Source organism: Lepisma saccharinum, chromosome 10, assembly GCF_977018435.1.
Source record: "Lepisma saccharinum chromosome 10, izLepSacc3.1, whole genome shotgun sequence".
Taxonomy (NCBI): domain Eukaryota; kingdom Metazoa; phylum Arthropoda; class Insecta; order Zygentoma; family Lepismatidae; genus Lepisma; species Lepisma saccharinum.
Window position 1 is genome coordinate 85,808,029 of NC_139238.1, and position 13,967 is coordinate 85,821,995.

The window sequence follows — 13,967 nt, forward strand, 5'->3', positions numbered from 1 at the left end:
TAATTCCATGTTTGCTCATTACTACACTCTGGATATTTATGTAATATCAAAGTACAAAGTATGTACACAAAAATGTAACAATAACTGATAAAATATGTACCTAAATATGTAGTCAAAAGAATATATAGTTAAATATGTAGTATAAACATATGTAATATTAATGATAATGGAGTGTTCAAGCAATTTCAAGAATTCTGCTAGATATCTATTTTATTTGAACATATTGAACATAGTAGCTTTCTTGTCCACCGATGCCAAGTTTCTAGGTGATCTGCCTAAACCTAAGAGCGAAACGAAAATATGTAACCAGAAAGGGTGGGGGGACTCCAGCTCCCGCTTTTTTTCCCTTCAGCCTGCCTGTCTTTCGACTTGGATGGCAATTTTAGGTGACTATGATTAGAAAATATGACATCACATGAGCTACAAATTTTCTTCATCATGTTTCAAAGTTCGAAAATATAGGAAAAATAATCAAGATAGGAAAAATTACGGAAATACGTTGTTTTATGTAAAGTAAATTAGCAAATATGTAAAAATATGTAACATAAAACTTATGCAAAATCAAGTCGGTTATATAATTCGTTGGCATTTTCCTGTTCAAGGTATGCCGATGTACAGTCCAAAACATGGATCCTAACCTGAAACTACGGTCCTGAGGAGAATTAATAGATATGTAGGCAGTGTGCGGATTAACGATGTACATTTCTATGTGATTGGTCTCTACCTTTTTCCGAAATTACGATAAAATATGATCCCATGTTAGATCCATGAACAGGGTCTCTGAGAATGAATGGTGGAGTTTCATGAGGTCTCTGTTAAGTATGTATTATCTGTAATGGATTGCAAGTGCATTTATTTTATTCAGTCACTCAATAATATTACGAACAACATTAGTAAGTTTCAATATGAGCACACCATTAATACACGATATTCAATTTTGGTCCACACTCTGGCAACAACTTCTGGAATAACGCTTGCAATTTTCTTGTCCAATTCTTTCCTTGAAGTGGTCAAGATTATCAATTCCTTCACTGAAGATCTCATTTTTGACTGCCCCAGAGGAAGAAGTCTTATGGAGTAAGATCAGGGCTTCATGCGGGCCATGGGATGGGGTTCTGGAAACCGACTCTTCTTGCACATGATTAGCGAAGTAAGGTGGTGCTCAAAGTGTGTGCCAACAAGCAATAAAAGGGATGGGGGAGAAGTTTGAATTTTTCCATGACAGAAATATCCCCCGAGAATTTCTCTAAACTTTTTTTGGCCATGCTTCAATTGTTTTGAAGGTTAAACATCTGAAACAAAAATGATAAATTTAACAACAATGACAGAAAATAAAGAAACACATGAACGAAATCCTTTTGAGTAACTGAATTAAATAAAAGTACTTTCAATCCATTACACATAATACAACTTCACAGAGACCTCATGAAACCCTACCATTCATTCTCGGAGACCCTGTACTTCATGTTGAATGTTCTTAAGTATTTTGTTACTTCGTGTTGAATATTCTTGTTACTTTATTGATCGATTAATTTGCTTTATTTTACTTCGCTTTTCTGCCACTTTTGGCTAATCGTGAAGGTGAAAATGAGTGATGCTACGATGAAATTGATGAAGGGGCAGTCACAAAGCACACACTCACATAGTTGTTCGGATCCCACTTTAAACTGTAGTTCTAGTCTAATGATGTGCATAAAGTGTACTTAAAACAACAATTCAAACAAGAGTCACTGTTATTGTAAATATTAAGTGATTAAGTTCTTACTAGAAGTCTAGGGACAATGAGGTTAACAAGTGCCTGTTCTTCTCTTTGCAGATAAAGGGTTTAGACCGAACACCGGAGTGAACCCGGCCCGCTCTCCCGACCCTCGTCACGTGATGGACCCCCGGTGGATGTTCGGTCTGTTTGTTCCGCCCAGCAGGTACCCCAACCTCGCCGTCACCGCCTTCCTGCTCCTGGCGATGGCCGCCAACACCTACGGGGCCCGCCACCTGGACGACGACCCCCTGCTCATAGAGACCAAGAAGGGCAAAGTGAGAGGCATCACCCTGACGGCAGCCACGGGGAAGCAGGTGGACGCGTGGCTGGGCATCCCCTACGCCCAGAAGCCCATCAAACATCTGAGGTTCAGGCATCCGCGGCCCATCGACCGATGGGACGGGATATATGAAGCCAACAAGTTTCCCAACAGCTGCATGCAGATCTTTGATACGTTCTTCGGGGACTTTCCCGGTGCGACAATGTGGAACCCCAACACCCAACTCAGCGAGGATTGCCTTTACATCAACGTGGTTGTGCCCAAGCCGAGACCCAAGAACGCGGCCGTCATGGTGTGGATCTACGGAGGAGGCTTCTACTCGGGAACGTCGACCTTGGACGTGTACGACCACAAGACGCTCGTATCGGAGGAAAACGTCATCCTGGTATCTATGCAATACAGGGTCGCGTCTTTAGGCTTCTTGTTCTTCGACACCTCGGACGTTCCGGGCAACGCGGGGATGTTCGACCAGCTGATGGCGCTGCAGTGGGTGCATGACAACATCAAGTTCTTCGGTGGCAATCCCAACAACGTGACGCTCTTCGGCGAGTCGGCAGGTGCCGTGGCGGTCAGCCTTCACCTGCTGTCGCCGCTGAGCCGGAACCTGTTCAGTCAGGCGGTCATGCAGTCCGGTTCGGCGACCGCCCCGTGGGCGATCATCGACCGGAGCGAGAGCGTCCTCCGGGGTCTGAGGCTGGCGGAGGCGGTCGGCTGCCCCAGCAACCGGAACAACATCCGGGCTGTGATCGACTGCCTGAGGAAGGTGAACGCGTCGGATCTCGTGAACAACGAGTGGGGGACGCAAGGGATCTGCGAGTTCCCCTTCGTTCCGGTGATAGACGGTGCGTTCATCGACGAGATGCCGCACAAGTCCCTGGCGCTCAAGAATTTCAAGAAAACCAACATCCTGATGGGTAGCAACACGGAGGAAGGCTACTACTTCATCATCTACTACCTGACGGAGCTGTTCAAGAAGGAGGAGAACATCTACGTTAACAGGGACGATTTCCTCCAGGCGGTCATCGAACTCAACCCCTACGTGAGCAACATTGCCCGCGAGGCGATCATCTTCGAGTACACGGACTGGCTCAATCCGGACGACCCCATCAAGAACAGAGACGCTCTGGACAAGATGGTGGGAGACTACCAGTTCACTTGCAACGTCAACGAGTTCGCGTACCACTACGCCGTGACCGGGAACAACGTGTACATGTACTACTTCAAGCACCGCTCCGTAGGCAACCCCTGGCCCAGCTGGACAGGGGTGCTCCACGGAGACGAGATCTGTTACATCTTCGGGGAGCCGCTGAATCCGGAGAAGGGCTACACGTCGAGCGAGATTGACCTCAGCAAGAGGATGATGCGGTACTGGGCCAACTTCGCCAAGACTGGGTGAGTACTTCTGTAGTGCTAATGGTAGTCATGTGACTAAAGGGCACCCGAAGGGGGCAGAGGGCACTTGCCCCCCATGAGATATATGGAAAACGTTCACATAATTCAAATGATGAAATTGTAGCTATATTATTTTTACAAAGAATTTACCAGATACCAGATACAACAATTAACAGCCATGTCCAACAAAATAACGAGAAAACATTTTCACAAGAGACATCACTGCTTTAACTAGGGGTGTACGGGATGGAAAAAGTTAGTCAGAACAGGATTGGGAAGGAAAGACATAAAATTCCGACATTCGGTGCTGAAAAATTCTCCATCTCTCCACCAGGAAATTCTAGAATTGTACACACTATTTCTCCTTCATCTGATGGTTTATTTCACTTCTGCAATGAAAAACTATACATTTTAAGCAATTTCAGACATTTATAGTGCAGAAAATATCAAGAATTAAGCTCTTTTAAATAAGATCAGTTGGAATTTCTCGACTGTTCGGGAATACGACCCCGTCATTTTGAATTATTATTTTTTGTTTTGTATAATACCCTTCACGAAGGTAAAAAGCATGAAGGACAGTAGATTAAGTGTGCCCTGTCTGATATCTGTGCATGTGAAAATATAAAAAAAAACCACAAAGAACTGTTCATCAATAAAGTAATAAAGGTTTATGGAAAGGAAGCAAGGCGATTCCAGTAGACTCAGAGAACTAAATGCATCATATCGATTGATGCACCAGAATGCATCGATTAATGCATTAAAGTGTGTTTTATGGCTTCTTCAAAGAATCAGAGTCGAGATGCACTTCAATGCATCAGTTGATGCGTTTTCATGAACCTTGATGCATTTTGATGCACCTTCCTGCATCTTTTTTGTTAACGCACGTAGCCGTGTCGTCTGAACTACATAAACTCTGTAGGTCAGACCAAACGTTTAAGTGCATCATCCGAAAAGATGCAGGAAGGTGCATCAAGGAACAACAACAGATGCATTGAAGTGCATCTCGACTGAAAGGAATCCTCACTTGAATCAAACGATGCACTTTGGTGTTTCTTTCACGACATACAAAAATGCACCCAAATGCATCAAATGTGAATCTGATTCCTTGAAGAAGCCATAAAACAAACTTTAATGCATCAATCGATGCATTCTGGTGCATCAATCGATATGATGCATTTAGTTTTCTGTGTGTAGATTCGAGTCTGAACTTGTATACAATGCCAAGGTTCTTCAATTCAATTTGAATTATATGATTTGAAAAGTAGTAGTAGTAATAATTGCAATGATACTAATAATAATAATAATAATAATAAAAGTTTATATGACTGAAGGGCAAGATATGAAATCTTACTCTGCTCCCCCTTGAGAAAGAAAAACCTTCGGGCGCCCTTGCATGTGATACGTAGCAGTGAAAAGTCAATATATGAAGCACATTGTAGCTACTAATTTAGTCCAAATAGCCAAATAGGTAGTGTTCAATAAGAAGGGTCAAAATACTTTTAGAAACAAAATGTTTACAGGAATTTTGGTTGTCCTCCTACTCCGAAGGACATTCCCGAGGTTGTTTAGAATTCGTATTGTCCAGATATTTGAGCTAGCATCGCGTGTAATGTTTACGAATCATTATAAGTAGAAATATTTTAAGAAAGAGAAAAGGAAAGAAACAGAAAAGCGAATGAGAAATAATAATAATCGACGTTGTTAAAACAAGTGTACTCCGATACAACCCATGTCTATAGGAAAGTGACAAAAAGAAGAAAAATGATAATGCATAAAAGATTTACAAAATGGTAAAGAGAAAGTATAATATGGATTAGTAGTTAGCATATAATAATAATAATAATAGGGAAAATAAAACAACCGAGAAAGAGAAATAGGCACAGAGATACGGTGACAGACAACAGTGGACAAAGAAAGAAGACGATAATTATTTTTTTTAATATTTGCTTTATTTTACTTCGCTTTTTGTGCCACTTTTGGCTAATTTGCGAAGATGGGGATGAGTAATGATATGATAATGGACACTCACAAATATTGCCCAGAGCAGGATTCGAACCCGGGACCTCTGGCGTCGTAGCGCGATGTGCTAACCACTCCGCCACAGGGGCCGGCAAGAAGACGATAGAAATAGTGACACACACTATTGGAGGATTTAGCAGGAGGGGCACGTGGCCCTTCTAAAAAGGGATGAAGAAATGTTATAAATAGTATTGACAGCATTATACCGGGTGTTTCAATAAATTTTATACCGTTACCAATTCTCGTCTTAAAAATCAATGAGTAATGTGGTATGAAGACAACCTTGTTACATGTCTTGCTTTAGTGATGAGGTCACATTTCACACGAATGGCAAAGTCAACAAGCATAATGTTCGCATTTGGTGCGAAGACAAACCCGATGTCATACTTGAGCAACTGAGAGCCTCGCCAAAAGTGACTGTCTTCTGTTTCATCCCCAAGAATCTTCTTTATGGCCCGTTTTTCGTTTGCGGGAAATGTGGCCGGCGATGATCTGCAAATGATTCAAACCTGGCTCATGAATACACTCAGTGCAAACGAACATGAACACTTCATTTTGCAACAGGACAGGGCGCCACCTTAATGGAAGCTCACTGTGCGGGCGCATCTCAACGAGACACTGCCAGGGCGATGGATCGGGTGTGCTGGTGATGAAGTTAATGTGCTTTTGAAATGGCCGACACGCTCACCAGACCTGACCCCTTCTAATTTTCCTCTGGGGCTATGTGAAGGGCCTCTTCTATTTCCCCCCCTCTTCCTACAAGCTTAGAGGAACTCCAGCAGAGAATCACCGCCGCACTGGAGACTGTTACCACATACATGCTGCAGCGTGTTTGACAGTAGCTGGACTGCCGACTTGACGTGTGCCGTGTCACAGGCGGTGCCATATTGAACACTTGTGGACAATCATTTGTGGCATCGACATGCCTTTGAATTTCTTACACATATTTTTATGCATAAATCTTATTGAGTTGAGCATTACACATGTGTAGTTTCCTCAACCTTGACTGTGTTTTACCGAGATATTTACATCTGTAATGATATCAATTTTTTTGAAACACGCTGTATTACGACAAAGAAAACATGTTCAAGATCTTTTCCACATAACAAAAGAATAAAACAAAGTTTCGAACAAATCGGGACTACATTGACTAGACATTTAAATATGTCGACACCGGAAATCGAATCCGGGCTTCTTGGTTACAAGGTAATAACGTTAAGGGATGGACACAAAGCGAGAGCTGTAGATCAAATATTTCTCATGTTTGTGATAGATTCACCCGAGGTTATCCCTATCTGCCATCATTGTTAGGCCTAATACAACTAACGTACAACTACCACCATTTCACAAAGATCAGTTTATCTGACAACAAATTGGACGTAAAACAAGCCCTTGTATACTCTGTCCCAGCTAACTGTGGAGCTGGGCCGCGCATAGCGGCAGAGGAGAAGGAGGAGGGAAGTCAAGTGGTGAAAGCGCAGTGTTGCCAACCGTACGGTCCAGACCTTAATCCGTACGCTAAATGCACGGCTTGTCAAAATTTGCTCTTGTAGTTTTATCCCTAATATTTCCCTAAGAAATTCTTAAACCAAGCGTACTGAAGTGGAGACAAAGATACGGTCCGTTTGCCATGTGCATACGGCATTCTGGCTTTCAAAAGTTTGCAACGCTGACAAAGCGAAGCAGAGAAATCGGGTAACTCCCGTCGCCCATTACGCAATCCCGTTTCTCTCACTGTTCATTGGTGGAGCCGTCTCGCGTCACTACTTGCGCAGAGACTTGTTCTCGTTCGCCTGGTCTACAGTTAGCTGGTACAGGGTATAATTGCCTTAATGTTAATACACAAATACACACACACATATTCTTCATAGCACCGCACACTTATGCAGGCTGTTTTTGATATGTCGAAAAATCTGCACATTATATTAATTCAAGTGTTACATCTTATATGCTTACATTATATTCTATACACCTTGCAGAAAAATGTTCTAGACCCGCTTACGATAGACACGGTAAGAAAAAGAAAGAGAATTAAGGAAATAGGCTGGGGTGTGCGGGATCCCGAAAATTCTGGATCGGAAAAATACTTTGGGAAATGACTTCCCGACTTTTTGGGATCCAGAGCAGTTGGTAAATATCGAACGGTTATTTTAAAAAGTCGTTAATTCTCGACGTTTTCTGCATTGTAAGTGTCTGGAACTTATCTAAAATCGTTAGTTTTTATTCCGGAAATGCAGAAACAATCACTCAAGGTGAAAATGACGTGTACAATTTGAGATTTTCAGAGCTTAGGGAAATTTCGAATATTTCCCGTCCCGAATGTCGGGATTTAAAAACATTCTGTCCCGCAGCGATAGCAGCGAGAGAAAGAGTACAAATCTCTAGATGGAATAAGCAAAAAGAGATTAATTCTAAATCTGAGGAAGGAAATGAGAATGTTTAAAGAAGATACAAGAAAAGAGCAACAAAGTTGAAGGGGATGCAAATAATATAAAGAAAAAGTAAAAGAAATAATTTTTCTATCTTCCAAAGGCATCAAGTGGTCCCGCTTGACCTGTCTGTCCTGCGTGAGAACTCTTGATGCTGAGTTCATGATTGTAATTAATTAGTAGAGCCCGGAAGTTTGGCAAAATGCCTCTTTTTATTTACTGCATATATTGATAACATTTTTCCGCATATACGTTTTTTATGTTGTTTCGAATGTTTTAGAAGCCTTTTCATTTTGTCTATTTTGCCTATTTGGGACCCCACTGCCTATTTTTAATTATAATGCCTTTTTCTGCTTTTTCCAATGAAATTTGAACATTTTTTTAAAAAAAATGTTGGCATTTATTTTTCTTCCGTTTATTACGTGAATAATTTTCGCCTTATTTAAGTAATATTGAACTCACGCATGTTTCAACATTGCTGAAGGAGAAAAGTGTCAGAAAAAGTATTTCATGCTGAGTCAGGATATTGCCTTTCGGTTAACATTTCTTGTGCATGATTGACTGCTGAAGTGGACAGGTTGATTTCGAACACAAAGAAGATATTTCTGAAATCTCCCTCTCGAACCCGAAAATTTCAGGAAGTTACGCCTGAGCTTAGTTTTCCTCCGCAACCAGTCTTGACAAGATGGGGAACCTGGATATCAGCAGCTATATATTATGCTAACAACCTTGAAAAAATCAGTGAGGTGATCGATGCTCATCCAGAAAATGAAGCGGCTTCAATTCGTGAAGTGAAAAACTCCTGTGCTATTCAGAACTGAAGAATGAACTGTCGTTTATTTTTGCACAATATGGTGCATTGTCAGAGACAATTACAAAGCTAGAAAAAAGAGGTGAGATCTTGTAGCATCCATGAAAATCTTCGAGGAATCTATGCAGCAGATGATGGAAGTGCCAGGAGAAAAGGGGTCAGCTGTTGCAGAAAAGTGCAAACGGGTAGTGAGTGCAAATAAGGACTTGAAACAATTGAAAACAATTTGTGATATTCTAAAAGATGAAAATACTGTTACCAAAATGAGTCCAGCTACATTAGCTTGTTCTATGTATGCTCCAATAACTTCTGTCGAAGTAGAAAGATGATTTTCTATTATGAAAAACATTCTCTCTGACAGACGACTATCAATGAATGTTGAGAACTTAAAAGAAACACCTTGTAGTTATGTGCAATCAAGACGGAGAAAATTGAAATGCTCTTCCCAATGTAGATTTTAACATGTTGCCATAAATTATATACAAAAGTAAGCCACTTCCAAATGTGCCATTTTTTGGGTTTATTTTGCCTTTTTTTCATTTTGAGTGCCTATTTTCCACATTATAAATGCCTTTTTGCCTGCCTATTTTAACGAAAATAAATGACTGAACTTCCGGGCTCTAGTAATTAGCATAATCACTCGAGTTACAAATGGCACTATCTATAATTGTGGACCAATAACCAATGTGAAGTTTGGCATTGAAGTCGCCTTAATGGAAAGGGAATGTCTCCTTTAAGACAAACGAAAAAGGTCTTGGAGGAAACAGCAGACTGTCTGGATCGGAAGGGGTCGGTTTGAGAGTGCGAGAGAAATCGCCGACGCCAACAAAAGCGCAACCGGCAAAAGCTCCATCCTACCACAAATATCAGAGAAAGGTTTCTGGAGAAATTACAAAAAGAGAAGCTGGAGGGGGAAAAAAGAGACAGTGCAGTCGATTTCTCAGGAGACGGAAAGAGAAAGGCGCCTCCTTGGAAGAGCTTAACGCGCTAAATGACCACCACGGATAGAGCAAGGTTAGGTGGAGTCTGTTAAAAGTTTGAAAAGCAAGGAAGAAGAGGGGGGGATTTTTGTAACGTTACCTAACACGAGCCACCAAATGAAGGAGAAGATTGGGATGAGCTGATTCCGAGTTATTTCCCCTCATCTTAAAGAGATAATCTAGGCCCGTGGTTTCCATTATCACTGAAGTGACCTTGCTTCCAAATGTGCTTATTTAGTACTTTTTACATATAAAATGTTTCTGAATTGAAAATATGAGTTCATTTGTTAACTTACGGCAAGTAACCTAACCGCACTAACTGAGCGTTGCAAGTGTTAGGTCTACAATCTAATTTGGGGGCAGAGGGAAACATCTTGAAACACTATGGGTGCCGTTAAACAAAAAATTCTGAGAAACCCTGATATATACCCTGTTCCAGCTAACTGTAGAGCAGGGCCGTGCATATCGGCAGAGGAGGAGGAGGGAAATCGAGTGGTGAAAGCGCAGCGTTGCCTGACCGTACATGTACGGACGTACGGTCCTGACCATAGTCCGTACGCTAAATGCACGGCTTGTTAAAATTTGCTCTTGCAGTTTTATCCCTAATATTTCCCTAAGAAATTCTTAAACCAATCGTACGGAACTGGAGACAAAAATACGGTCCGTTTGCCATGTGCGTTCGGTATCATCCTTTTCAAAAGTTTGCAACGCTTACAGAGCGAAGGAGGAAATCGGGTAACTCCCGTCGCCTATTACGCAATCCCGTTTCCCTCACTGTTCATTGGTGGAGCCGTCTCGCGTCATTACTTGCGCAGATACTTTTTCTCGTTCGCCTAGTCTACAGTTAGCTGGTACGGAGTTTAGGCTCTCTGCAAGCACACGACAAGTTGCAAGAAAGCAGGGTGTCTACCAGTCCCGAAAGTCAAGAAAAAAGTAAAGAAATCAACAAATAGGTCAAGAAGTCTTCTTCTTCTTCTTCTTCTCCCTTATGCCCACTTAGGCGTCGGGTCCTTTCAGCCACTTCTTGAAAGAAGTTCTATCCTGTGCCAGTCTTTTCACTTCGTCCTGTGTCTTCCCTCTCCTCTGTGCCAGTCCATAAATGTACTGGTTCCAGTTCAACCTGGGTCGTCCCCTTCCTCTCTTTCCTTCTGGTCAGGCCTCAAATATTTGTTTCGGTTTATGCTCTTCCTCCATCCTAATAAGATGTCCCAGCCAGCCTAATTCCATCTTCTCGATGATTTCAATCAGTGGTTCCTGATTCAGGCATTCTCTTCTTATTGTTGTGTTTCGTATCATATCTCTCCTTGTCTTTCCTACAGTTTTTCTTAAGAATTTCATTTCAGTAGCAGTAAGTCTGCTCTCCAATTTAGTTTGCCTTATCCAGCTTTCTGATCCATATAATAGGGTGGGGAGATAGACTGTTTTATATATTTTCATTTTTGTTTCTTTACTAATCTCCTTTTCACCTATAATGGTGTTACTAATATTATAGTACAGATTATTTGCTTTCTGAATTCTGTGATTAATTTCAGAGTCCATTTTCCCGTCCGCAGTTAGTATGGTCCTAAATATTCAAACTGTTCTACTTGTTCTAAGGTCTTATTATTCCAATGAATGCGCATCCTTGCTGGTTCTTGTTTAGTGAAGTGCATGACTTTCGTCTTGCTAATATTGATTTCCATCTTTCGTTCTTTGAATGCTCGGCCCCACTCTAGGACAGCATTTTGTAGGCTGTTGCTATCTTTTGCTAGGAGAACAATATCATCAGCGTATACTAATGTTTGTACCCATACCGGTTTCATCTTATAATTTCCAATTTTACATTTTCTTGTTCTTCTTTTGCATTGCTTTATAATTTGATCCATGAATAATATGAAAAGAAGAGGACTAAGTCCATCACCTTGTTTTACACCTTTTCCCATATTAAATTCCTTGGAGGATTGTCCATTTATTCTAACAGTTCCTTTAACGTTCTTATACAGACTTTGAATTATTCTAATCAGTTTTGACGTTACTTGGAACTGATGAAGGGCCTTCCATATTTGTCCTCTTGGTACTCTGTCGAAGGCAGACTTTAAGTCAATAAAAGCTGTAAATATTTCCCCTCCTCTGCTTAGTATCTTCTCTATTGCGTTCCTCAGGGAGAAGATTAGATCTTGAGTTTGACGATGAGGCCTGAAACCTGCTTGCCCTTCTTCCAATTTATCTTCCACTTGTTGCCTTAATCTTTTTTCTATAATGTGTGAAAATAGTTTCTGGGCCACTGGCGCTAAGCATATTGCTCTATAGTTTGAGCAATCGAGGGTACTTTCTTTTTTATGTATAGGAATTATTACTTTCTGTTCCCAATCTTTTGGTATTCTCTCTGTTGCCCATATTAATCTGTATAAGTCCCATATCCACTTTTCTATTTCCTTTCCTTCATATTTTATAAATTCTGGATGTATATTATCCCAACCGGGTGCTTTACCAGTTTTTAAGGATTTAATTGCCTCTTGTACTTCTTTTAGTTGGATTTCTTCCTCTGCCTTGTAGGGAAGGGAGGGATCCCCAAAGGCTAAGGGAAGGAACCCTAACAGAAAACCGGCCAACGGCTCTAGAGATGGTCAAGAAGTCAAGAAATTATACTTGTCGTCAAGAATTTTTGCTATCACAATTATGGCTTTATTTTACTTTGCTTTTCTGCTGGCTAATTGCAACGATCAAGATAAATGGTGCTAAGGTGAGATGGATCATCACAAACATATAAGAAAGACAACACGAGCCCCACATACAAGATTACACTGGCTGCGAGTCCAGACGCCAGAGCCTCGCCAGTCTGCTAAATGTAGTCCAGGATGTATTAATACATAAAGCAAGTCTAATTCTCTTGTTAAATACAGCTTCAGTTTTCATCTTAGCTGGCCTTTTGGCAAGAGTTTTTTTTATCAAATAAAAATATTCATTTTCTTAATTGATAATTTCCAATTTTACCTAAGTAGGGGTCGTATAAATAAAGGTTGTAAAAATGGAAAATAATGTCAAGAAAAAGTCACTATTTTGGATTTTCTATTTCGGTAGACACCCTGGCTAGGAAAAATACAATTAGGTTCTAGTGTGATCAACACCAGCCTCCCATATCAAGGCTTAGAGATGTGACCTTGGGAAGAATCCTGCTACTGCTTTGACACACATGAATCAGTTTTTTAGAGCAAAACTCAAAAAATAATGAAACAAATATGGAAAATCATGGCTCGACCAGAGCTATAACAGGCATATCGTGGCAACAATCCAACATTCTTAAAGTCTCTTCTACCAGGGAGCTAGTCAGGTGGCTTGTGTTCGTTGTTTCCGAGACGTGAAACTGCCGGGCCAGTTCACCTGGTTTAGCAAACACACTCACAAGGATAAAAAAAAAAACAGTTCAAGCTAGATTGAGTGAACAGTGGTGTTATGCGGTTGTGGTTTCTTTAGTGTTAATTATAATGGATTAATTTATAATCCAGCGACCGCTTTATTTTCCGATACTGAAACAGGCTATACCTGATTGACCAAGTTCGTCTTCAAATAAATCGAGGGATGGTGATTTCATGAGATTGCGTTAAGGACATTCAGTTCTCATGAAACCTTCCAGTATCACATAGAATCGTGTTCTATAGTTTCAACACTTTCAATTTTTCAAAGTTTAAGACATTCAAAATTCTTCATGGATAGATTTGGTTTGTTTTACTTCGCCTTTCTACCGCTTTTGGCTATTCGCGAAGATAAGGATTAGTGATGATACGATTGAATTGATGGACACTCACAAAGAACACCCGTGCCCAGGCCGGGATTCGAACCCGAGATCCCTGGCGTTGTAGCGTGCAGTGCTAACCACTCCGCCACACATAGTCATTATCGATATTATGAAAATTAATATTATTACACAGGCAAGGGATGATTTATGAGATTTTTTGTGAACTATAGCTCAGGTTCTTGGGCCCAGTCAATGTTTTGCACAAGTTGACACACTTGATCCACATGTCTTCGCCTTGTAGATACAAATAGCATAAATGCTGACGCACCGATCAATCGTAAAGTCATGTACTTGAGAACGTGTTTAAATTAAATTTCACACACATAAAAGCTACTTCCATTTCGAAGTGAAGCAAATTATCCAGTCAGTTATGCAGCCCGCCGCGAACAATAGTTATGCGGGTTTCATACACTCAAGGATGTTATGCTATTTGTGGAAAATTCATTTTCGTAGTTTTTGCTTCGGGGACGCTACTTTTCCGCCACTCTTGTTGAAGCACAGAACAGCCAATCAGGGTTTGAC

The 13,967-nt window shown here is 41.0% G+C and overlaps 1 protein-coding gene across 5 annotated transcripts in view; it reads left to right on the top strand.

Annotated features, from left to right (window-relative positions):
• Window positions 1-13,967, top strand: part of LOC145994004 (acetylcholinesterase-like) — a 476,238-nt gene that overhangs the window by 310,321 nt on the left and 151,950 nt on the right. For 4 of the 5 annotated variants that reach the window (XM_083130064.1, XM_083130065.1, XM_083130066.1 and 1 more), the window contains one exon: window positions 1,817-3,431. In XM_083130064.1, coding sequence (XP_082986190.1) covers window positions 1,879-3,431 — 1,553 coding nt within the window. In that variant the 5' untranslated portion in view covers window positions 1,817-1,878. Of the gene's footprint in view, window positions 1-1,816; window positions 3,436-13,967 lie in introns of those variants that run through there. The other variant, XM_083130069.1, reaches the window with a different exon arrangement.